The 26,008-nt window shown below is 47.8% G+C and overlaps 1 protein-coding gene across 3 annotated transcripts in view; it reads right to left on the reverse strand.

The window, feature by feature from the left end:
* Positions 1-19,791, reverse strand: part of CD8B (CD8 subunit beta) — a 46,783-nt gene extending 26,992 nt beyond the window's left edge. The window contains exons 1-6 of one of the 3 annotated variants that reach the window (XM_008008497.3): positions 19,657-19,791; positions 16,024-16,383; positions 11,020-11,109; positions 4,716-4,805; positions 2,962-2,998; positions 227-341 (exon numbers count right to left, since the gene is read on the reverse strand). In XM_008008497.3, the coding sequence (XP_008006688.1) occupies positions 329-341; positions 2,962-2,998; positions 4,716-4,805; positions 11,020-11,109; positions 16,024-16,383; positions 19,657-19,699 (633 nt within the window). In that variant the 5' untranslated portion in view covers positions 19,700-19,791 and the 3' untranslated portion in view covers positions 227-328. Of the gene's footprint in view, positions 1-226; positions 342-2,961; positions 2,999-4,715; positions 4,806-11,019; positions 11,110-16,023; positions 16,384-19,656 lie in introns of those variants that run through there. The other 2 variants (XM_008008498.3, XM_008008499.3) reach the window with 2 other exon arrangements.
* Positions 19,792-26,008: the final 6,217 nt, after the last annotated feature.

Consider the following 26,008-nt stretch of genomic DNA (forward strand, 5'->3'; position numbering starts at 1 on the left):
AACAGCCACCACTAAAGGTCCCAGCTCAGGAAAGGCACAGGAGCTGGAAGCGGTGGCATGGGCGGCATTTCTTATTTAGTCCTCCAGCACACTCTGTGAAGTGCCCTGGGGGCAACGAAGCCTTCTCCCTGGTATTCCCGATGGCCCACGAACAAGTTGCTCCCATGCACGTCACACACAGAAAGGCCTTGCAGCAGTGAAAAGCAGGCAGCTTCAGCAGCCAGTGAACTCTCCAGGGTCGAATGTGTCCCCTCTCTCCTTTTTCCACATCGTGCTCATTACTGACCAATGTCTTTTTGTAGCAGGACACCAAAACCGTATTCTCTGCTCATTTGTAAAACCTGAAAACAACAGCAAGTTGTGAAACCACGTATTTTCAGGCAAACGATATTGAATTTCCTGTAACAGAGACAAATGGCAAATGAGAATGCAGAGTTCTACTCCAAGTGGCCTGGGGCCAAGAGTTTTTTGTTAGTATGTTTCTAGGGCCCATGTTAGTCACTAAAAAGATTGTTAAGGCTAAAAAACAAACAAAACAAAACAAAACTGCAGCTCAGAGAACCGTGGCTTTGAATTGCATTACTTCCTGTAGTACCTCTAAATCTAAGAGAATCACAAATTGCTATCAAGGGGCCAGAAGAAATTAACCTGCGGATGGGATGATTTTCTAAGGACAGTTACAGGCTGGGGAACAAGGACCTCAAATCGCGACTCAGATCTGTGAGCACCAGGGGCTATTTCCTCCGCGCCTGGATCACGAGAGGAAAACCAGAGGTGCTTTTCAAACTTTTTAAAAGTCACAAACCCTTTTGTTCAAATGACATGTTACAGGTAAGTGTAAACCCAGACAATAGAAAAGAGTATCTGTTTGAAATGAAGAGAGTGAGGATGGCTCAGGGTCCCCCCATGACCACCCAGTGCCCCTTCCCTGCCTCAAGCTGATCCTGGGCTTGCGAAAGCATGAGGTCCTGCATCTAGCACCCCAAAAACTGGCATCAGATCACTGGGGAGCAAGTTAAAATGAAGGGATGGGGACAGACCCAGACCACAGTTAGTACCCAGAGAGGGACTTATTTTACATGAAAGGTCACCATGGGAGAGATTTTGAGTGGAACTTTCTCTTTTTGAGATAGGTTTCACTCTCGTTGCCCAGGCTGCAGCGGAATGGTGCAATCTCTTCTCATTGCAACCTCTGCCTCCTGGGTTCAAGTGATTCTCTTGCCTCAGCCTCCCGAGTAGCTGGGATTACAGGTGCCTGCCACCACGCCCAGTTAATTTTTTGTATTTTTAGTAGAGATGGGGTTTCACCATGTTGGCTAGGCTAGTCTCAAACTCCTGACTTCAGGCGATCTGCCTGCCTTGGCCTCCCAAAGTGCTGGGATTACAGGCGTGAGCCACTGCACGTGGCCTTGAATGGAACTTTCTAGAGGTCTGGCCTGAGACAGCTATACTTGAGTTATTATCTCTTGGGTAGGGGGCAGCTTCTAAATCCAACACACAAGGTGAAAATTGTACACAATTAAAATATCATTGAAAATTGCCCACAAAATCCAGCAGGCATGTTTAAGCAACTCTCAATATAAATATAATGTGTACAACAATGCAGAGCATATCATATATGAATGTATGTGGCTATTTACCATTTTAGAGTATTTAAAAATACATTTTGTTTGTCTGTTGTTGCACTTGCAGAGTTGAAGTCACTGAAGTGACTTGAGTTTGTGCTCTGACTCCAGGGGCCTGAGGCCACATGCTTTAAGGATAATACCCGAGAGAGTCCTCACACTGACCGTGAGATTGGCACTGTTAGCTCATTTTACAGACAAGAAATCCGAGGCTTGCCGAGGTAAAGTGACTCACTGACTGTCACATGGTTGCTGACTGGCAGATGGGATTCAAACCCAGCTCTGTCTCCGCCTAAAGCCAGAGTTCTCGAGCAAGAGACCCTGTTGCCCTCTTCAATTTAGAGGTATGTACTTTTGCTCCCCCAAACATTTCTATATAGAGAGGGTTGCTCTGAGGAGCAAATGTAATTAACTGGATAGGCAGATGTGAAACAGTCTGTGTTTTGAGGAACAAAAATCAAATGCAGGAATGCTGCCCCGGCCCACGATGGCTTCCAACAGCCTCATGAAAGACCAAGTACTTTCACTGCCCTACCAGGGCAAAGCAACTTGCAAAGGTGGTGGTTAAATGGCCACCACTAAAGGTCCCAGCCCAGCCCAGGGAAAGTATAGGAGCTTTCTCAGCTCAGTGGGTCCCAAGAGTGTAATGTGACTCTGCCAACTCCTGGGACCCAGATGGGGTCGAGGGCGGCAGGTGGGACAAAGGCAGCTCCTAGGGAAGGGAAGCAATGGCTGGTGGAAGAGGCTGGTCTTCAAATCCGATTCCAGTCGTCTCTCCATTTATCTGTAAAATGAGGGTGATAACCCCTTATCTCACACAGAACCAAGGGGATGAAATAATAGAGCGGATGAAATAGTAGGGGGGATGAAATAACAGATGGGATGAGTTTGGGATACCCTGTAGTATTCTGTGCATGCAAAGCCTGATTGCTCTCCTCAGGAGAGCTAAGAATGTTCTTGAAATACGTTTAAGTTATTGGTCAGGTTTTTGTTTGTTTGTTTGTTTGTTTAGGTTATCTCTTCGGTTCCTGAATTCTATCATCCCATCTATTTATATAGTGTGTGACTTTTTTTTTAGATGGGGTCTTGCTCTGTTGCCCAGGCTGGAGTGCCGTGGTACCATCATAGCTCACTGCAGCCTTGAGCTCCTGGGCTCATGTGATCCTCCTGCTTCAGCCTCCTGAGTAGCTGGGACTACAGGTGTGCGCTACCATGTCTGGCCGAGTCTATGATCTTTGGAAGATGAGGTCTGACTTTGGCTCCTTGCTGCAGATAGAGGCTGCAAGCTGCAGCTGGGGCTGAGGAACCCAGGGCCACGCCCAGGTCACACACTTACTGTTTGATGAAACGAAGCCGGGCTCTCCTCCGCCGGCCTGGAAGAGGAAAGCAAGGGCGCCAGTCAGTGTGGGCTGTGGGTCACCGCACTGAGCCCCAGAGGCCAAGTAGGATGGTCACAGGGGCAGCTGACACCTCAGCCCACCTCCCTGGTCCCAGACCCTGGCCCAAACACTTTACACATTTTAATCCCCTTAATGCTCACTGAAAACCTGAGTTGGATACTACTTTTAAGATCTCCATTTAATATGTGGAGAAACTGAGACACAGAGTGAGTGAGTTACCAGATAACATGCCCAAAGTCGTGCAGCTAGTTAAGTGGGAAAGCTGGAATTCAAACTCAATTAATCAGCCGCAGAGTCTGTGTCCTTAAACACACCTGCTCGCCCTTCACAGCAGGTCAGACACGAAAGTTCCCGCACACAGGCAGTCTCAGGCTTGGGCAAGTACACTCACAGGGTGAGATTTCCCACTGGGAGTTAGGAGGAAAATAAAAGCATATCTATTTACATTTGTATCTCAGCCTTTATTACTTTCGATTTTTATTTATTTTTTAAGGAATGCGGTCTTACTATGTTGTCTAGGCTAGACTTGAGCTCCTGGGCTCAAGTGATCCTCCCTCCTCAGCCTCTCGAGTATGGGCACTTGCCCCTATATCCAGCTTACTTTTTATTTTTGAAGCATATTTAATAACATACATTTAATAACATAATACACATAAAATATTAAATAAGTAAATCCAGCCAACTGCTGCTGTATTCGCTTATTTAATATTTTATGCATGTTACTAAATGTGCTTCAAAATATTTTACCAATGAGGTCCTTCCTTGATCAAAAGAGTTTGCAAGCCACTGAAATTTATGGGGTTCTTAGAATGGGGTACATTGACCCCTTTGTAGGGAAGAATTTGTAGGCAAAAGTATGCACCTGGGTACATTTCTGTGGGGAGAGGTCCATTATTTTCATCGTATGTTCAAAGGGGTCTGTGACCTACAAAAGTTAAGAGCCACTGATCTAGTTCATGCCCCTGCTGTCCCACCTGCCCATTTTATAGAAGCGCAGAGAGGGGAAGGGGCTTGCTCGAGGTGGCACAGGTGAGCTGAAGAACCGGGGTAGACTGGGCTCTGGGCTCTAGGGCAGCCATGCGCCTCTCCTCCGGCTCCCCGTCTTTCTTGTGAACCCAGTGCTGTGCAGAGCTTGGGGTGGGGGCCATAGAAGGAGACAGTCCCGTCTCTGGGGTGGCTGGGAGCAGCAGTCATTTCTGAGTTTCCGACAGCGTCATCAATATCGGTGGCGTAGAGAGGATTTCTAGCTTTCAGCAATGCAACACAAACCCCACAGGCAATCTTTTCTGGGCACTGGGCTTTGGTCTCAACTGCTCACATGAGTTCCCACTTACTGACACGTGCCGGGTGCCAGGCATTTGGGGCAGGAATTTACAAGCAGCAACTCTGGGAGGTAGGTAATATCCTACGCCCATCTGAGGCAGCCAAGGCTCAGAGAGACCAGGGTACTGGATCGGGAAACAGCCACATTGCACTCAAACCCAGGTTTGTCTGACTCCAGGGACAGGGTGGTCTTTGGTTTCGGCTGCATAGCCCTAGGTCAAGAACGACCTCCAGAAATACCGTAGGTTCTCTGAGGCACATTCCCACCAGGCTGCCATCTGCTCTGCTCCCCTAGAGAAGAAAGTATCCCAGGAACACTTCCAACAGCAAACAGGGACACCCGATGACCCAAGAGGAGACAACTCACAGTACAGGTGGATGGCCACTCCCAGGGAAACCAGCAAAACCAGAACACCAGCCACCAGCAGGCCGAGGGTGATGGGGCTACAAAGTGGGCCTGGAAAAAACACACATGACATGTGTTCAACACTGAACATTTTTCTGCATAAGACACGCAGAAAAATACAAGGAGGAAAAAAATCAACTGGAAGTCCCACCTCCCAGAGAATACCACTATTTGCATTTTGATATAATGTATTTTTCCTCAAGTCTTTTTTTTTTTTTTTTTTTTTTTTTTGAGACAGAGTTTTGCTCTATCACCCAGGCTGGAGTGCAGTGGCGTGTTCTCAGCTCACTGCAACCTCCGCCTCCTGGGTTCAAGCGATTCTCGTTCTTAGCCTCCCAAGTAGCTGGGATTACAGGCGTGTGCCACCATGCCCGGCTAATTTTTGTATCTTTAGAAGAGACAGGGTTTTACCATGTTGGCCAGGCTGGTCTCAAACTCCTGGCCTCAAGCAATCCACCCACCTTGGCCTCCCAAGGTGATGGAATTACAGGCGTGAGCTACCATGTCCAGTCATCATCTAGTCTTTATAAGCACTGTAAACATCATTGAAATCATTTTATATATAAAATTTCATGTCCCACATCCAGATTTTTAAGAGGTAGACAATTTTTATTCCTGGTAATGAGTCTTTTACTATTTACGTTTAAAACTTTTAATTTCACAAGAAATAGCCGAATATATTTTCATTGTAAGAGATTTAAATATAGGATTAGAGTGCTCCCCGACATTTTGCTCCTTCACAGAACTAATCACCATTGATAATTTAGTAACTTTCTCTTTCCATGCCTGTGTAATTTTTATAGATACATATAGGGTGTATTTGTTTGTTTCTTTGTTTGTTTTGATACAGAATCTCACTCTGTTGCCCAGGCTGGAGCACAGTGGCGCAATCTTGGCTCACTGCAACCTCCGCCTTCTGGGGATTCAAGCGATTCTCCTGCCTCAGCCTTCCAAGTAGCTGGGATTACAGGCGCTCACCATCATGCCCGGCTAATTTTTGTATTTTTAGTAGAGATGGGGTTTCACCATGTTGGCCAGGATGGTCTTGATCTCCTGGCCTCAAGTGATCCACCCGCCTTGGCCTCCCAAAGTGCTGGGATTACAGGTGTGAGCTACCATGCCCGGCCTTAAATACGTATAGTATTTTAAAATATATACAGCAGATTATACTGTACAAATTGTTCTTTTGTACCTTCACTTTTTCAACGTGCCTTTTTTCCTTCACTTAATCAATGTGTTCTTTTTTTCCAGCAGAGTAATGTCTGACAGTATGGATGTATCACGAGTTACTCGTCATCAGTGGGCATTTTTTGTCGTTTCCTGTGTTTTACTTTTACAAATAACTCTGCAGAAAACATCGTGTGCATTTCCTTACAAAGATGCCTTCCTGAGGTAAATACTGAGAATGGGAGCTACTAAACCACAGACTTTGCCCATTTTATATTGTGACAGATGCTGTCAAATGCCTCCCTAAAAGATGGCACTGACTTCCGTCCCCACCCACCAATAGTGCACCCTGCTGACCATTGATATCATCAAAATGTTTTAGTTTTTGCCAGTCAAGTGGGGTAAAATGTTATTTCACTTAAATTCCCTCATTACTTATGAGCTTTGGCCTATTTTCATATATTGGGAACTTGTATGATTTTTCTTCTATGAGTTGACTATCTGTTCCTTTGTCCATTTTTTGTGCTATTTAAACAGCACACTTTACACTGTCAATGCCCCAAATCCTTCTCTGACACCCTTCAGGCCCCTGTGGCTGGTCCCTTGAGTAGCTGAGGGGCAGAGCCAGGGCCCATGGGTGAAAGGGCAAGGCTGCAGATTTGGGCTTGAGGTTTGGAAAATCAGAAAGCATTGTGAATGTCAAGGAAGAGAGAGAATTTTTACTGAATACGTATGTGCTAAGTACATACTAAATGCAAACTCCCATCTTGTGAGGAAGAAAGGTATTGGCATTTTTAAATTTGTATTTATTTATTTATTTTATTTTTTTGAGACAGAGTTTTGCTCTTGTTGCCCAGGCTGGAATGCAGTGGCGAGATCTAGGGCTCACCAAAATCTCCACCTCCTGGGTTCAAGCAATCCTCCTGCCTCAGCCTCCTTAGTAGCTGGGATTACAGGCACCCACCACCATGCCCGGCTGATTTTTGTATTTTTAGTAGAGACGGGGTCTCACCATGTTGGCCAGGCTGGTCTCGAACTCCTGACCTTACGTGATCTGCCTGCCTTGGCCTCCCAAAGTGCTGGGATTACAGGCATGAGTCACTGCGCCCGGCTTGCCATTCTTTTTATCTCTCATTTCACAGTTCAAAAAAAAAAAACAAGATTCAAAAAGGTTAAATTATATGCCCAAGGTCACCCAGCTACTAAAATGCAGGACCAGGGTGTGGACACAGATCCTTCGAGTTCCAAGCCCCTGTGGGTCCCACCCCAGCTGCACGAGGGCATGAAAGGTATGGGAGGGAAGGGAGTCGGCTGCTACACGGGAAGGAGCCCACTGTCACTGGAGGGGAACCAGCCAAGGCTGGATCGCTGGGATGTGGAGAAGAGATTCACACACTGGGTGGGAGGCTGGATGAGTGGGCCCTCTGAGATGCTGAGGGCATCTGCTGGGCTCCCTCTCACCTCCTATTTGTTCCCCCAACCTGGATGAACCTCAAAACACGGTGCTAAGTGAAAGAAGTCAAGCAGGAAAGAGCCCATGGTGTGCAATTTCACTTCTACGAAACGTCCCTGAGAGGCAAATCTGCAAAGGCAGACGGTAGATTAGTGGCTGCCAGGGGCTGGGCACAGGGATGAGCTGTGAACAAGCACCGGGAATCTTACTGGGCTGATGGAAACCTTCTAAAACTAGATTATGGTAATGATTGCACAACTTGGTAAATTTACCCAAAATCATTGAGTTTGTATGCTTAAAGTAGGTGAATTTTGCAGTGTGCAAATTATATCTCAACTAAGGTTTTGTTTTTGTTTTTTGTTTTTTTGAGATGGAGTCTTGCTCTGTCACCCAGGCTGGAGTGCAATGGCTTGATCTTGGCTCACTGCAACCTCTGCCTCCTGGGTTCAAGCAATTCTTCTGCCTCAGCCTCCTGAGTGGCTGGGATTACAGGCACCCACCACAATGCCTGGCTAATTTTTGTATTTTTAGTAGAGACAAGGTTTCGCCATGTTGGTCAGGTTGGTCTCGAACTCCTGACCTCAGGTAATCCGCACCCCTCCCCTACCGCCTCCCAAAGTGCTGGGATTACAGGAGTGAGCCACCGCACCCGGCTCAACTAAGTTTTTAAAAAGTGTAATGGAGGTGGGTGCAGGTCACAGGGATGTACAGGGCAGTAGGGCTTCTTCCTGAGAAGAGGTCATGGTTAAGACCACTGTGGAGGCCAGCGATGTAGCTATAGGTCTCCTCTGAAGCATTGTCTCCCATCCAAAATGTGACTCTCCAGGAAAAGCTGCTGCCACAAATAACGTGCTTGGGTAAGGGGCTGTTCGACAGATCCACACCAGCGACACCCCCAGCCCAGCCTTCCTCATCTTGCTGGGGCCTCAGGGTCTCCTGAGCTCTGGATTCGCACTCTGCTCTTGAGTCCGTGGTTTAGAAATGGTCCCCCAGCACCTAAGGGTGTTGTCTCAGAAACAGCCTTAAGCCTCAGGGGCGACCCCTTCTTAGTGGCCCTATGGGTTTCATTCATGATAACAGGCTTTGGGGTCTGTGTGGATGCCTCACAAGTTCTTAGTGCCTGGTGTATAATTGCATCTCATTTAATCCTGTATCCCCATTTTACAGATGAGGAAACAGAGGTTCATAGGGGCTGAATCATCTATTCAATGTCTCATAGTACAGGTAGTAGTAGACAGAGATTCAGACCTAGGCCTGTCTGACTTGCCACTAGGCTACACTGACCCAGGGCCGCTCTCCTCAGCGTAACATCCACCTACTTTCCCCACACCCATCCTCAGCCCCACTCCACTTGGCCACCTTCACACACATCTGGGTTATTCTTAATAACCTATTAATGTTTGGTATGCATTTTGCCATGGGATTTTACTGAGGGTTGGTACAAGAAACCATGCAAGAGGCCAGTCACAGTGGCTCATGCCTGTAATCCCAGCACTTTAGGAGGCCAAGGCAGGTGGATCACCTGAAGTCAGGAGTTCAAGACCAGATTGGTAAACATGGTGAAACCCTGCCTCTACTAAAAATACAAAAATTAGCCAAGCTTGGTGGTGGGCACCTGTAATCCCACCTACTCCAGAGGCTGAGGTGGGAGAATCACTTAAACCTGGGAGGCGGAGGTTGCAATGAGCTGAGATCACACCACTGCACTCCAGCCTGGGCAACAGAGTGAGACTCTGTTTCCAAAAAAAAAAAAAGAAAAGAAAGAAAGAAAAGAAATTATGCAAGAAATCTGAAGCGCTTTGTTTTTGCCATCATTTATAAAAGTATGACTGAGTGTGCCGTCATTCAGCTGTCCTTACATGAAGATGAATGGGGCAGATTGCTCCTAGAATTTAGCACTAGGATGAAGGTTTCTTCTTTTGGTGCCGGGTTGTTTCTTTCTATCACCGGGGTTGGGGTGCCATACAACTTGGGATCTTGCCTTTGTTTAAACTGATGTTGCTGGGTTCTCCAGAGCCGTAGTACACAACCAGTTCTTGCACCCTCATCTTAGTGGCTCTACTATATTTGCATTTTATATCCTTTTTATTGTAGTCTGCCTGAAATCATTTAGGTGAAGGGGTCACAGCATGGGACTTTATAAAATAAGGTCACTCTTAAGCTCCTTAAGACTCTACTCTTCTGTACATTGGTTCTGATTTTCTTTTTACTGTGACCTCATGTGACGGCAGCTTGCCACCCCGGTCTCCCAGATCCTATTCAGTACCCTCCTCGATAATTTCTGGTACTTAAAACTTTTAAGACAAAGCGAACTGAGCAGTGCGAGGCAGTGCTCCTGGGGCTGCTTGTGGTTTGTTCTCTGGGTAGCAGCAGATGGCACTTTCTGTTTGTCACCAGTGGCTTTTGCTGGGCTGAGGTCAGTATTTTTCCAGAAACACATTTGGGCTGATGGGTTTAAGGAAAGCGTGTGCGTGGGCATGTGTGTCTGTGTGTGTGTGTATGTGCGTACACTCCAGCTGAGGTGTCTGGTGTAGCATAGAGAAGCAAATGTGTTCATTTGCAAACAAGCATGTATTCATGAACAAGCACATACTGTGTATTAGGTCCTCTGTTAGGTATTAAAACTGGAAACTTTTTTTTTGAAACAAGGTCTGGCTCTATCACCCAGGCTGGAGTGCAGTGGCAGGATCTTGGTTCACTTCAGTCTCTACCTCCCAGGCTCAAGACCTCAGCCTCCTGAGTAGCTGGGACTACAGGCATGTGCCACCATGCCCAACTAATTTTTTAATATTTTCATAGAGACAGAGTTTCACCATGTTGCCCAGGCTGGCCTCTAACTCCTGAGCTCAAGGTGATTCGCCCATCTTGGCCTCCCAAAGTGCTGGGATTACAGGTGTGAGCCACCACATCTGGCCAAAACTGGAAAAGTGTAGAGTGCTGGTCCTTTGAGTAGATTTTTTGTTTGTTAACAGCTTTGTTGAGTTATAATTTACATATAAAGTCCGCTTGTTTAAAGTATACAATGTCATGATTTTTAGTGTATTCATGGAGTTGTGCAACCATTTCCATAATGTAATTTTAGAACATTTAAATTCCCTTAAAAAGAAACCTTATATCCATTAGGAATCACTCCCCATTTCTTTCCCAAGCCCCCAGCCTTAGGCAGCCACCAATCTACGTTCTGTCTCTACAGAGGGTCATATGCTGAATATTCCATAATCATGGAATCATATAGTATATGGATTTTTGTGACTGGCTTCTTTCACTTTATTCTTTATTATGGCCAAACAATATTCCACGATAATAAATATACCATATTTTGTTAATCTATTCATTCGCTGGTGGATGTTTGGGTAGTTTCTACTTTTGGCTAGTATGAATAATGAAGCTGTGGGCATTTGTGTGCAGGTGCGTGGGTGGAGATCGCCTCCATTAAGCTTTGTCCAGTAACAGTTTACGAGTCTGTCTCCCATGAGACTGTGAGTTGCTGTCACACTCAGCACCCTTTCTGACCCTAGCGTGGGCCAGGGAGATAGGCTCTAGAGTTAACACTTGGAAAGTGCCTGGGGAAGGAAGGAGGGGAGGGAGGGAGGACGAGAGGATGTCTGCCTTGTTTCTGAGCGTGCAGAGGGGTAGGGAACTCACCTTTCTGGGTCGCTGGCCTGGGTAACCGGCACACTCTCTTCTTGGGGGTGGACTTCTTGGTGGGCTGGGCAGTGGTGGGAAGGAAATCAACTACAGAAAGAAAGCAAGACACATATCTTAGCCAGGTGAACACCGGGTGGACTCAAAGACAAAACTTTGTCTTGTGGCCGGGCGCAGTGGCTCATGCCTGGAATCCCAGCACTTCCAGAGGCCAAGGCAGGAGATCATTTGAGCCCGGGAGGCTGAGACCAGCTTGGGCAACATGGTGAAACCCCCTCTCTACAAAAAATAAAAAGTTTAGCCAGGCTTGGTGGCACATGCCGATAGTCCCAGCTACCCAGGAGGCTGAAGTGAGAGGATCACCTGAGCCTGGGAAGTCAAGGCTGAAGTGAGCCGCGATCACTGAACTGCACTCTGGCCTGGGTGATGGAGCCAGACCCTGTCTCAAGAACAAACGAATGAACAAATGAACAAAATTTGTCTTACATCCAAGTACTGAAGTCCTTATGACTGTTCCCCAGGCTGCCACAAGGCCTGAAGGACACATAGCAGTGGAATATTTGATCTGCTTTCTCAGTTCTCAGATGTTGGGAAAGGGGTGGGGGCCTAGGGATGGGGTTCAGCTTGGTGTCCTGGAGAGAGGAAGCCACACAGACCTGAGCAGAGCCTACATCCCTGATTTTTTTTTTTTTTTTTTTTTTTTTTTGAGATGAAGTCTCATTCTGTAGCCCAGGTGGAGCACTGTGGCACAATCTTGGCTCATTGCAACCTTTGCCTCTTGGGTTCAAGTGATTCTCCTGCCTCAGCCTCCATAGTAGCTGGGACTACAGGCACGTGCCACTGCACTCGGCTAATTTTCTGTATTTTTAGTAGAGATGGGGTTTCACCATGTTGGCCAAGCCGGTCTTGAACTCCTGACCTCAGGTGATCCACCTGCCTTGGCCTCCTAAAGTGCTAGTATTACAGGCACGAGCCACTGGTCCCAGCCGACCTACACCCCTGATTAACCACTGTGTGATTTGGGACAAGTCATAGTACTTTTCTGTGCCTTGATTTCCTCATTTGCTGAAATAATGATAATTGCCACCTCCTTCTTAGGATTATCTGAGAATTAAAGGGACAGTGTGTCCAAAAAAAAAGATTCAGTAGATGTGGCTCCACCTGGCCGAAGACCTTGCGCCCCAGGGCTGGATCGCCCAGCCTTTGGCACAACCAGACCCTCCGCCCAACTTGGCAATCTCTAAGCACGTGGAGGAAGCTCATGGAAGGGAGGGGGTGCCCTTTTCTGCATGTACAGTACCAAGCAGGTGTCATATCTGGGGATTTGTTTTCCTTCTCAGGTGACCCTGAAATATATATATAATATCAGAGCTAGGAGAACTTCAGTCTCAAACTTTAATTTCAAAGGTGAATGCCAGAGACAAGGGGAGCTGGCCCCTGCAGCCCCAAGTGGTGAGTGCTGTGTTGGGACCCCAAGCCCCTGTCCTGACTCCTGGATGGGTCACCCCTCTCCTTCATTCTAACCCACTGACCCCTGCTGAAGTGTTGGGAGAGGGCAGCAAGCTGGCACCCAGAACAAAGGAAGACAGCTGTGGCTCTGACGCCTGCTGGGGATGAAGGGGGCGCTGCTGGCCACGGAGTCCAACCCTTGCCTGTGTGGGTTGAGGAAACAGACCCCTCTGCACTGATTTTCTCCAAAATGGTAGAAGAGGGAGTAAGAAGACACCCTGAACCTAAGCTCTAGGTTCAGGGGGACAGAAAACAAAAAAAAAGAAAAGAAACGAAATATTAAGGCTGGGTGCAGTGACTCACACCTATAATCACAGCAATTTGGGAGGCCTAGGCGGGTGGATCACCTGAGGTCAGGAGTCCAAGACCAGCCTGGCCAACACGGCAAAACCCATCTCTACTAAAAATACAAAAATTAGTTGGGTGTGGTGGCACGTTCCTGTAATCCCAGCTACTTGGGAGGCTGAGGCAGGAGAGTCACTTGAACCAGCGAGGCAGAGCTTGCAGTGAGCCGAGATCATGCCACTGCACTACAGCCTGGGTGACAGAGTGACTCCATCTCAAAAAAAAGGTTGAGGGGTGGGGAGACAGGCAGGGGAAGCCCACAGATCAGTCATTTTTGGGCTGGCATCTTCTATATAAAAGTAGACATTTTAGCCCCTCACCTCTTTGAGCCTCCTCTGAAAAGTGGAGAAAACATTCTGTTTGCTTCAAGACATTGACGGGAAGAAGCAACTAGAATGAACATGCACTAAGCTCCAACCATGTGCAGGGAGCAGTGCTGAGCTTTCCCACATAAGTTTACTGAACACAACAACTTTTGGGGCAGGCACTATTGTCCCCATTTTATCCAGGAGGAAGCCTAGGCTCAGAGAGCTGAAATGCTGTGCCCAAAGTTAGACAGCCACAGGCTGCTGAGCCAGACTCTGCACTAAAAAACCTTGATTCTAGAAACTGTGCTTCTCATTCTGCCACACTACCTCACATACAAAGGTTTTCTGACAAAAAGTTGAACACTTTAGGTCCACCCAAGGCCTAAAGAGGAAAACGTCATCAGCAGGGTCTTGGAGAGCATGCAAGGAGCCTGGCCTTCTGTTGGGAGTGTTGCCTCCTTTATTCCTCATGGCCCTAGAAGTAGTGCTGTTTGACTTATTTTCTATTCGACTTATTTTCTATTTGAGGAAGCAGGGACGTCTCTTAGATGGTCCGTAGTGAGCCCAGAGGGGAGCCAGCTCTTTAGGCCCTCCGTGCCTTGGCTGGGCACCACAGCCTGGGTCTGGTGGGAGACTCAGGTTGGGGGACTATTCTGTTTTACACTCATCTTGCCTAGAGCCCGGTCACCCTGGATTCCTCCTGAGCCCCCAGTTTAATCTCTCCCTCTCCGTCCTTAAAAGGAATATAACTTTGAGCCCATGATATACTTAAGGGCCTGAAAAAGGCCCTGTCTTTCCCCAAACACTTTCTCAACCATCCCAGCTTTGTCCTCTAAAAGGCCTTCCTTGGGTGAGAAGCTGGGTGTTGGCTCTGAAGAAGGTCGGTCTCATTGCAAGCCCTGGGGAGAAGCAGGTTTGGTTGCAAGCCAGCGCTGTAAGGAGGCATTGACATTCCTGCAGTGCTGGGAGGTGTTTGGGGTTTGGAAACACAGAAGTAAGGAGTGAGTGGGGTTGGGGTGGAGGCGGTGGGAAGCTCTGGAAACTAGCTGTGCTTATTCCACCCTCCACCTTCTCAGACCGTGAAATCTCATGAGTGGAAAGGTATGGGGCTTACAGAGGCAAAACCAATAAGCCAACGTCAAAACCCAAACCCCAAACCCCAAACTCCCCAAGTCTATTTTTCAATACGAAAATCAGTGGACCCCCACGCAAAGGGATGCCTCAGCTTCTTGCCTGCAATGGTCCCTCTAGGCTGGCAAGAGGTGGCAGGGCATCACTTTGGTTTGTGTCTTCCTAATCGTGCTGCTGTCCCCAGCTGCCCCTGCACTTCCTCACGCTGGGTGGTCTAATTTCTGGGTCTCCTTGTGGCTTTTAGTGCCCTCAGGTGAGCAGGAAGCAGGGCAGTGGGAGCCCTGGAGGGGGTTGGCTCCAGTCTTGGGCCAAGTTGGAGGTGAGGCTAGAGCCAGAGCCAGGTGGTGAGGGTTACCACACAATCCCTCCCCACCCATAGCTAAATGCCTTCTTTCCAATATGGTGACTACTCACTGCAGGTGCTGCTGAGCACATGAAATGTGGCCAGTCTGAATCGAGAGGAGCCGTACGTTTTATGTAAAATGCTCACTGAACACTTAGTATGAAAAATGAATGTAAAATATTTCAGCAACAACAGATGAAAATACAGTTAATACATTGAGTTAAATATATTATTTAAATTAGTTTTACTTGCTTTCTGCTTTTTTAAACATGACTAAAAATTTAGAATTTCATCTGCGGCTTGAAATGTGTATCTGCTGGACTCGCTGACTTAAGTCAGAGGTCTGCAGCTTCTCTGGGATGAAGGGGGTCATGCAGGCCATCAGCAGCCCCATGACACCGAAGAGAACATTGAGGCCCAGGGGAGAAAGCGTGGCAAGTTTGCAAGCAGAGCTGGGCCTGACTGTCTCCTTACTACCTTCGACTCAGGTATGAGTTCGAGCCATAGACCCTCACAGAGAACATAAGGGTACCTGTCCCTCCACTGCCCCTAGAAATGCCCTCACTGGGTAGGTAAGTCAGGGCAGTGAGGGCTTCCTCTCCCTGTCTGCACACTCTGTGGGGATTTCTAATACCACTATAAGGCCAAGGGACTCAGCCTAATCCAGCCATAGCTTCGGATGTCCCTGATATGGCCTGAAGGACAGCACTGCCCTGTCCACATAAGAAGCATAATGCCTGGCCAGGCATGGTGGCACACTCCTGTAATCCCAGCACTTTGGGAGGCTAAGGCGGGTGGATCATTTGAGGTCAGGAGTTCGAGACAAGCCTGGCCAACATGGTGAAATCTCGTCTCCACTAAAAATACAAAAAATTAGCTAGGCATGGTGGCTCATGCCTGTAATCGCAGCTACTTGGGAAGCTGAGGCAAGAGAATCACTTGAACCCGGGAAGCAGAGGCTGCAGTGAGCCATGATCGCACCACTGTACCCCAGCCTGGGCAACAGAGTGAGGCTCTGTCTCAAAAACAAAACAAAACAAAAAAAACAAAAAAAAAGAGAAGCTTAATGCTCATCTCTGACTCTGATCCATCTCTTCCAGTTTCACCTTATTCCCATCTAAAGTGGTTAGGTAATAGACCTACCTTCCAGGGTGGTTAGCAGCATTAAGCAAGCTAGCTATGGAAACACTTGGAGGGGCTTGGCCTGGGTAAGTCTCCACATGTACTTTCTGTCATTATCAGCAGCAGTGCTGTTAGTCACGGCTGCAGAGTGGGGCACACTGAAGCATGGTAGTCCCAGTGCCTGGCACGTGCCTGGCACACAGTCGATGCTCAGTGCTCATTGATAGCATTGGGCCTGCTTCTTACCTACACTCAGCTGAGTTCCCTTTCCGAAGGTCAGCTCGGGGCTCCCGATGATCATGCAGAAGTAGATGCCACTGTCTTCTGGCTTCACGCTTGTGAGATTGAGAATGAACCGGCTTGCATCCCGAAACACAGCTATCTTCTCCTGTTCCACCTCTTCACCATGGACAGTCCCTTTTGTGGAATCCCAGAGGGCCAGGAACTCGTGGTGACTGTCACTGCTCGGGGCCTGGCGCTGTCTCAGCCAGTAGATGCGCATGTTACCGAGGGAGATTTTAGCCTCGCAGGACAGCATCGCCATTTTGTTGGTTTGCACCTTTATGTATGCAGGTGTCTGCTGGAGGACTGAGCTGCCACGGAGAACTAGGAAAAGCCAAGAATAGAGACATCGCACATTTTCCTAGCCACAGTTGTGGGACCTCGCAGTCACACTGAGTCAGGTGTCAAAGGAAAAGCCGTGGAAGAACCTGCCCAGTTACTGGGTCCAGGGACTGTACCGAGTGCAGCTATTGGCTCCTGGACTCAGAGCTCACAGACCCCACCTTCCAGGAGATCATCTGGAAGGCAGCTGTTTGCTAAGTTCAGCTTTACAAAGGTACAGGGGAGAGAGCTGCCATTTATTTATTGAGTACTTATATGCCTGGGCCTTGCATAAAGGAACTCAATCAAGCCTCAAACTGGCTTTGGAATTTTTTAAGACATGGGGTCTTGTTATGTTGCCTAGGTTGGAGTGGAGTGGCTATTCACAGGCACTATCATAGCGCACTTCAACCTTGACTTCCTGGGTTCAATCTCTTCTCCCACCTCAGCCTCCCAAGTAGCTGTGACTATAGGCATGCACCACCACACAAGGATGGATTCAGGATTTTTAGTCCTCATTACACAGATGAGGAAACTGAGGCATGAAGTTATTTGTTCAGCCTAGGAGTGAAACTCAAGGATTCAAAGTCTGAAGCCAAAGCTGGTTGCCTTTTACCTCCCCTGACTGCCACTGGATGTATAGCCCTTCGGTGGACTCCAAACTGCCGAAGGAGACCCAGGACAGGCTGGGAGAGGAGCCCAGAATCACAGGAGAGCATATGTCTAGCCTGTCCATTGCTGGACAGCAAGGGCAGACAGCAAAAAAGCTAGACTCTGATGAGAAGCACCTGGCAAGCAGGGGCTTGTTCATGAGGAGCTAGAGCAGGACTCACAGACCCGGCCCTGAACCCAGCCTCTGGCCGTGCCAGCTGTGAGACCTCAGGCCAGTCACCGAGCCTCTGTCTTATGAAAGGAGGGCAGCTTGGTGCTGTTGTCCTGCCTGTCTCTGAGGGTTGGAAAGAAATGAAATGCTGTCCAAAAAAGCACACTGCAAACTGTATGGCCATGTACGCAGGTAAATACTGTCCTGATGTCTCATATGACAGGGCTGTTACTGGAAGTAAATTAAATCTCAAGGAGAAGGATCAGAATGGGTTCCATTCACACCAAGGCTGCACAGCTTCCAACGAACACAATCTGACCTGGCGAGCCCTTCATTTTGGCTGTGGAGCAAAGGGAGACATTGCAGGCCAGGGCAGAGATGCAGGAGTGGGGAGGCACAGAGAGGACACAGACCTCGGTAGGCAGAAGAGGCCAGAGGGCAGGCGTGTGTGCCCAAGAGGAGCCGGCTTACTGAGCACCTCATGTTTAAAATCCTGCCTGCACTTGCGGCTCAGGCTCCGTGGCCCCATAATGGCCTTCTCCAACACCGATGAAATGAACTTTGACTTTTTGACTTTGCTCCTGGACCACTCTTAGCTTTCGCTTGCATCAAGAATGAAATGATGGGGCCGGGTGTGGTGGCTCATGTTTATAATCCCAGCACTTTTGGAGATCGAGGCAGGAGGATCACTTGGGCTCAGGATATGGAGACCAGCCTGGGCAACACAGTGAGACCCTGTCTCTACTAAGAATACAAAAATTTTCCAGGCATGGTGGCATGTGCCTCTAATCCCAACTACTCGGGAGGCTGAGGCAGGAGAATTGCTTGAACCTGGGAGGTAGAGGTTGCAGTGAGCCGAGATCGCACCACTGCACTCCAGCCTGGGTGACAGAGCAAGACTCTGTCTTGGAAAAAAAAATTATTAAAAAATAAAAAAAATAAAAACAAGACGGAAATGATGCCTGGGGCACAAGTGGCTGCTGGGCTTCCTCTTGTCTGCCCAAACACCACAGTGCCGTTCCAGCACAGCAGAGGTTTTTCCTTGTTTCGCTGACTTCTTGGGGGAGTTAATAAGAATCAGTAATGCCAGTTTATTGAGCTGTGCCTGGCATGGCACATACATTGCCTCATTTGATCCTCACCAAATCCTGTGGGGGAGATACTGTTTTGCACCCACTTTACCCGTGAGGAAAGCAGGGCTCTCACGAAGTTTAAAGACCGCTCAAGGTCACACAGTGATCCAGATTCAAACCCAGCTTGTGGGACCCCAGAAACTGACTTGGAACCACTGAGCTGAAGAAACCTCCAGTCCTCCCCCGAATGGCAGTTATGTGCTCATGAGCACACAGTGGGGCTGCAGGTTCACAGGTGCCTGAAGCCCTTCCAGGAAAACCCAGAAGCGACTCCTCTAAGAGCAAGGCCTGGGCTGTGAGTGTGCATTTCCTCTCCTGGCTGAGACACACCCCGGCTCTTCCCAGGACCCACTTGCTTTTTGTCCTCTAGGAACTGAATACTCAGGGCTGTGGCCAAGTCCCTGCTGTGTGCTGGACACGGAGCCAGGCCTCACTGCCTGTTCCCCTAGATAACCCAGAGATTCCATTATCAGAGGGACCTGATGTTTCTAGATCCATCAGTAATGACTTTAGTGCGCTGAATGGCCTGGGCTCTTTCTATTTATGGTATTGCACTCACTGGGCCAGAGCCCCGGGCTGCCAGGCCTTGTCACCCTCTGGCAGGATGACCAGCTTTGGGCTTTTTGGGCATGAGAGTAAATCGACCAGTTTGGGCAGCTTTCCGGGTGTGCAGAGGCTTCTTCCAACAGGCAGTCTGGCTGGACTTATTCAGAAGGACAATCTAGACGCCCCATCCAACTCCAACAACCCAACCTCCAGGCTGCTTCCTAGGGAGCCACGCTACCCATGACACCTAACACTGGGGACACCAGGGAGAACGGGAGCCAGAGGGATCACCCTGCCCTAGCCCTCCCAGAACTGGGAGCGCCTGATGTTTGTCTGATTGTACTACAAACACTTCCCCGGAAGTAATAAAAATGTGTCCACAGGACCCTCGGCCTGGCCAACCTTCCTCGGAGCACATCCTGCGGGGACCCTGGGCAGGGACCTGTTTCCTTCCCCTTGTGACCTCCGGCGCCCCTCTCTTTCCTTCCCTCACTCGCTCCCCTTTTCACTGCCTCCCCTTCTCCTGGGTCCAGGCTTTTGCGGGGAGGTGGCCTCAGTTCAGGGGCTCTCCGGCTCCCCGGGGTAATGCGGTCCCGGGGTATTTTATTTCCACCCTTAGGGACGGTGCCTGCCAAGCTGCCTCCCGGGCGCCCTGCTGCCGCGGCCTCTACGCTGCACCCTGCCGGGACCAAGGTCAGGACAGCCACTTCTCACCTCCCAGCTCAGGCCCCCGGAGCGCAGACCCTCGGGCAGCCCGCGCTCCACCCGCCTTACCTGCCAGCTGTGCAGCCAGGAGGAGCCACAGCCGTGGCCGCATCGTGGCGCGCCCGGTACACCTGGCCCCGGGGGCTCGGCGAAGACAGTCGCGGCTGAGGTGGGTGAGGAGCCGGGCCGGGCGGGGCGCCCCGGGTCGGGGAGCTGGGGGGAGCAGTGGGGAGGGCGGGACCGGGCACGGCGGGGGCGGGAGTCTTGTGTTGGGGACCGCGAGGTCTCCGCCCTCATCTTCCTCGCATTGCAAAGGTCTGGGCTGCGTTTCCAGAGCCCACCAGGACCCTCCGCTTTCCAGAAAGGAGGTGACACCGCCGGCTTCCCCCAGGCAGCTGCATGTGTGTCATCGTCCCCTGCCCCGGGAGATGCTCAGGACAGGGTTGTGACCCCGAGTGACAGTTGAGGCTCAGAGAGGTCAGGATGTGTAGTGCATGGTGGAGCTGGCCACTAACTCGGGCCATTTCTTGTCTGTTTGAGTAGTTATTGAGGGGCTTCTGCGTGCCCCGGGCTGGGCTGGGCCTGGAGTCAGCAAGCCCCAAGCCTTGCCCTCCATTGCCAGGGAGGAAGGAAAGGTAACCAGCTGTGACACTGACGGAGGTGAGCTGGGAACTGGAGGTGCAGAGAAGGCCCCGACCCTGTTTGTAGGTTGTGGGGGTGCAGCAAGACCTAGATCTTAAGAATGTCGAAGGACTGTAACAATCACTGGCTGCGCCCTGGCGGCGAGTGCCCTGGGGTCGGTTCTATTTGTTGTGTGATCCAGCCCTGGTGGGGAGGTTTGTGAGGGGAGACCTGGCTCAGGCTGCGTCTTCCTGTTGAAACGGGGGTTAGCGGAAAGGGGGTTGGGGAGGTCCAGGGAGAACTGGGCATGCGGCCTGGAGGGGAGAGGGAGCCCTTGGAGGGCTGTGGGAGAGACCACTTGTAAATGTCAACGAAGACCCAGCCAGGCAGGCCCATGGGTTACCCTAACAGCTTAGAGTTTATCAGAGAGGAAATGGCGTGTCCCCTGAGATCTAAAGCAGGCAGCGGGGCAAGGACACTGTCACATTTGGTCTCCACATCCAGTATTCTTTCCATCCCACTCTTGCCCCAGCCCCTCTGCCTATTGCTGGTGACAGAGAGTTCAAAGGCATCGCGGAGCTGGGTGCAGAGAGTTCAAAGGCACTGGGGGAAAAGAAGTCACTCAACCCAGCCAGCGGCCAGAGTCTCCCTGGATACTGCCTTGGCTCCCAGGCTGAACTGGTGAGGTCTGGACGGACAGAGACCTGGGGAGACCACACATTAGTGTGAGCTTTTTTAAAAAATTGATGTGAATTTCACATAACACAAAATTAACCATTCAAAAGCATACAGTCCAGTGATATTTAGTACATTTACAATGTTGTACAGCCACCACATCTAGTTCTGAAATATTTTTATTTCCTCAAAAGAAATCCCTGCACTCATTAAGCAGTCACTCCCTATTGTCACCTCTCTCCAGATCCTGGCAACAACTAATCTTCCTTCTGTTCTTGGATTTACCTGTTCTAGATACTTCATGTAATGGACCCATACAATCTGTGGTCTTTAGTGAATGGCTTCTTTCACTTAGTGCAATGTTTTTCAGGTTCATCCCCATTGTGGCACCATTCCTTCTTATTGTTGAACAACATTTTCTTGTATGTACCTGTATATGCCACATTTTCTTTATCTGTTCATCTAACGATGGGCATTTGAGTGGGCTATTATATCTACTTTTTGACTTTTGTGACTAATGCTACTGTGAACATTCTTGTACAAATATATAGTTGGGTGCCTGTTTTCAATTCTTTCAGGTATATCTCAGGGAGTGCAATTCCTGAGTCATACAATAATTCTATGTTTAACTTTTTGAGGGACTACCCAACTGTTTTCCATAGCAGCTATGACCATTTACATTTCTGCCAACAATGAAAGGGTTCCAATTTCCCCACATCATCGCCAACACTTGTTATTTTCTGCTTTTGTTTTGTTCCATCCTAGTGGGTGTGAAGTGGTATCTCATTGTGGTTTGGATTTGCATTTCCTGAATGAGAAATGATGTTAAGCATCTATTCATGTGCTTGTTGGCCATTTGTATTTCTTTTTTGATGTGTATTGGAAGTATTTGTTTTTTTTTTTTTAATTTATTTATTATTATTAAACTTCAAGTTGTAGGGTACATGTGCACAACGTGCAGGTTTGCTACATATGTATACTTGTGCCATGTTGGTGTGCTGCACCCATCAACTCATCATTTACATCAGGTATTTGTTTTTTAGAAAACACAAGCTACCTCTTTCTATCCACTCTCTCATGCAATTGCACAGCATTGCAAAGGGAACAACTTTCTCAGTAAAGGATTAAAAGTTACTCACTGCTTTGTCAGGTATTGTCTAAAATCATAGACAGGGAACCCCTGGATGCATTAGTTATGGAAACTTTTGCGTTTGTGATAAATTAACCTCTAAATATTAGTGGTTTAACTTAATACAAATCCCCTGTATTGTTCTGTGATATTCAAGTGCATCTGTGCCGGGGAGTAAGGAGTATTTTCTCCACTCAGTCCTGCAGGGGACCAGGGTCTTTCCCCCATCTTCAACTCATGGCTCCAGGGATCACTGTGCAAAGGGAAAAGAGGATGATTGCCTTCACCAGGGTGGTGTAGGGGGTGCTGGGGCTGGGGACCAGGCCTGGAAGCATCAACATAACTCTTTCTACTTTCCTCTGGCCAAACCTCAGTCGCATGGACTCAATCATACTGTAAGGGGGCTGGAAAATGGAGTTTACTTGAGTGCGCAAGAGGAAAGGGGAAATGGAATCAGTAAATACATAACCAGCATGGATCGCACTGGTATAGCAGAAAGAGCACTGGTTAGCATCGCTTCTCTGCTACTTACATACTCTCAGGCCTCAGTTTCTACATGGATAAATGAGGAAAATAACACCAACCATGCCATCTCACTGGGTTATCTTCAGGGCTAAATAAAATCCGGGATCTGCTTGCCCATTGAACTTGGAGGAGGTAAGTCAGCAGGCCTCTTGGAAAAACATTGAGGGCATGGAGATGGTCATATTAATTGAGGTGGGCTGTGGGCGCTTAATGGGTGGTGTCAGGGAAGTCAGATGTACAAAAGGACCCTTCCTTTGATGTTCACGTGTGCCATTGGATATTCATTCAGGTGAATAACCTGTTTGTAATTAACTATCTGAACCTGGAACAAAACTCAGTTTTGCCTTTCAACATAAAGTACCTTTCCCTCTCAGGTTTTGCCTTCTCTGAATGTAGCGGTTTTTAGTCTACCATTCACTTGTGCCTTTGCTCTTCCATATTTCTGGTCTTAGCTACAGATCAGTTCATGATCTGACTTATCTTCCGTTGACGTTTGTTCAGTACAGGTTGGTATAAGTATTTGGGGACCTCACTATATTGTCTCCTGCAGCTGTGCCTGAGTTTTGGCTGGTTAAAATACTCATCTGTTTATTATAAAGCAATCTCCTCTTTTATATAGTTCAGGATTTTTGTTGACTTGTTTTGAAATTACGTGTGTAGGTAGAGCCTATTATCTGTGAAATTCATTTCAGGGCAGTAAAAGTATCATTACAAAGAGTCATTTTGGTGAAGGAGGGCTGGTCTGATGGGTTGAGAACTGCTAAATTGGGTCATCACAATTGACCCACTGCCACTGTGGTGCCTGGCCAGAACTCAGTCACATGGACTCAACGAAACTGTAAGGCGGCTGGAAAATGGAGTTTAGTTGGGTACCCAAGAGAAAAGGGAAATGGAATCAGAGAGTACATAACCTGCCTGGACCGCACTGGTATAGCAGAAAGAGTGTCCATTAGCATTGCTTCTCTGCTACTTACCCACTCTCAGGCCTCAGTTCCTATATTCATAAATGAGGGGTGCTCTTTACCTGAGGTCAGGAGTTCAAGACCAACCTGGCCAATATGGCAAAACCCATCTCTACTAAAAATACAAAAATTAGTTGGGCGTGGTGGGGTGCCTGTAATCTCAGCTATTCAGGAGGCTGAAGGCAGAAGAATCGCTTGAACTCAGGTGGCAGAGGTTGCAGTGAGCCAAGATTGTGCCATTGCACTCCAGCCTGGGTGACAGAGCAAGACTCCATCTCAAAAAAAAAAAAAAAAAAAATTAAGATAGTGCAATAAGAAAATTCCAGATTACAAGCAGATTTTTAGATCAGTTTTACAGAGAACATTTTGAACCAGGTAGAATAAAAGCTTGTTGGGTTGATGTTCACTTTCCACTTGGAAATCTCACACTTAGTTCTAACCCAAATCAAAGAGAAGCAATCTAGATTGCTTTTTCTAGTCTCCTTAGGAAAAAGTCGCAAATATCAAACTAACCACCATCAAAGGGAGCCCAAATCAAACAAAAATATATTGAATAAGCCTCTTTTAGTAGGGAGTTAATGATTCCACTGTTACCGTTAAAAGAATTGAAAGCAGAATCCCTCCTACTCAGAGAAGTCACATGAGGTGCAAAGCAAAGAAAAGTATGTCTTTAGAGAGTTTATTTCCAAGTTGGAGACCAGGCCCATGGAATGCTCCCCTATTAGAGGTCAAAGTGCAGTTATATATCCCAAAGTCAAGTCCATACAAACACTTTACCAGTACTACCTCCCCAAGGACACATTTCATTTTCTTTTTTTTTTTTTTTTTAGAGATGGGATCTTGCTCTGTTGCCCAGGCTAGAGTGCAGTGGCTGTATCTCAGCTCACTGCAACATCCGCCTCCCGGGTTCAAGCAATTCTCCTGCCTCAGCCTCCTGAGTAGCTGGGATTACAGGCATGTGCCACCATGCCCAACTAATTCATTTTATATTTTAGTAGAGATGGGGTTTCACTGTGTTGCCCAGGCTGGTCTTGAACTCCTGAGCTTAGGCAATCCACCCACCTCAGCCTCCCAAAGTGCTAGGATTACAACGTGAGCCACCGCACCTGGCCTCCCACTTTTTTTTTTTTTTTTTTTTTTGCCACATTAATTTTCTTATTTTAGTGATTTTATTTTAAAATATTGAAACACTATGTTCATATTGTACTGTCAATCAAAAATAAAAATAAAAAATGTTAAAAAACATAATAAAGAATATCCAGGATTTTAAAAATCACATAAAGAAACGGAAGTCTCTTTTTCTGCTCCTACCAATTCCAGACTCTAGGGTGAGCCTCTTATCAAAAAGAAATTTATTCAAATAAGAGAAAGAGGGCCAGGTACAGTTGCTTGCACTTGTAATCCCGGCTACTCAGAAGGCTGATGTGGGAGGACTGATTGAGATCAGGAGTTGGAGACCAGCCCAGGCAATATGGTGAAACCTTGTCTATACTAAAAAAAAAAATAAAAGTAAAAAATTACCCAGAGGTAGTGGCGTGTGCCTATAGTACCAGCTACTTGAGAAGCTGAGGTGGGAGGATCACCTGAACCCAGGAGGTTGAGGCTGCAGTGAGCCGTGATTGTGCCACTGCACTCCAGCCTGAGAAACAGAGTGGAAACTTTGTCTCAAAATAAAAAGGGATTTTTTTTTTTCCAGGAGATCAAAAATGTTGATCCAGTAGAAAAATTAATCTCTGGCCAAGAATAGTGGCTCATGCCTGTAACTTTGGGAGGCTGAGCTGTGAGGATCACTTGGGGCCAGGAGTTCAAGATCAGCCTGGACAACATAGCAAGACCCCCATCTCAATTTAAAAAAAGAAAAAAAAAAGAAAGAAAAGCTAATTTAAAAGTTATGACTGCCCAGAGGACATCAAGCATTTCTGTATCTAAATTAGCAAACTTATTGCAACATAAATCTCTGTTCCTTAAATACTTTTCAGACTAAGTGTGTCATGCTTCTTGGTCTTTTACTTCTTTGTGTACAAATGCAAAAGTAGAAGAAAGAAAATGAGAGGGTGAGGAGGGGCTGGGGTACTTAGTGTCAGTTAAGGGATCTGGCTTTGCTCAGGACCTTGGCCAATGAGAGATCTATCAGTTCTAACTACATCTATAGCTATATACGTGTGTGCATATGCATTTATATTATTTTACATATTTCAAAACATTCTCCGGCAGATTGATCTAAAATCAGCTTGTGTTTGGAAAATTTTCTTATTGTTAGCTCAAACCTGGTGAGTAGAGTGGTCTAGATTCTAGCCCCCACTCACCTCCTTCGTTGAGCATCTGTATCTTGTGGCCCTGGGCCTATCAGCAAGACAGAAATTGGAACCTGGGCTGGACACTAACTGGTGCCCTACCTTGGCGGAATGGCTCCCCTGTCTGGGTCCCACAGTTCCCATATGAATCACACCTACTTCACAGCACGTTTTGTGCGATCAGACTCAGCATGTAATGCAGTGTGTTCTATGCC

The sequence above is a fragment of the Chlorocebus sabaeus genome, chromosome 14 (genome assembly GCF_047675955.1).
Source record: "Chlorocebus sabaeus isolate Y175 chromosome 14, mChlSab1.0.hap1, whole genome shotgun sequence".
Taxonomy (NCBI): Eukaryota; Metazoa; Chordata; class Mammalia; order Primates; family Cercopithecidae; genus Chlorocebus; species Chlorocebus sabaeus.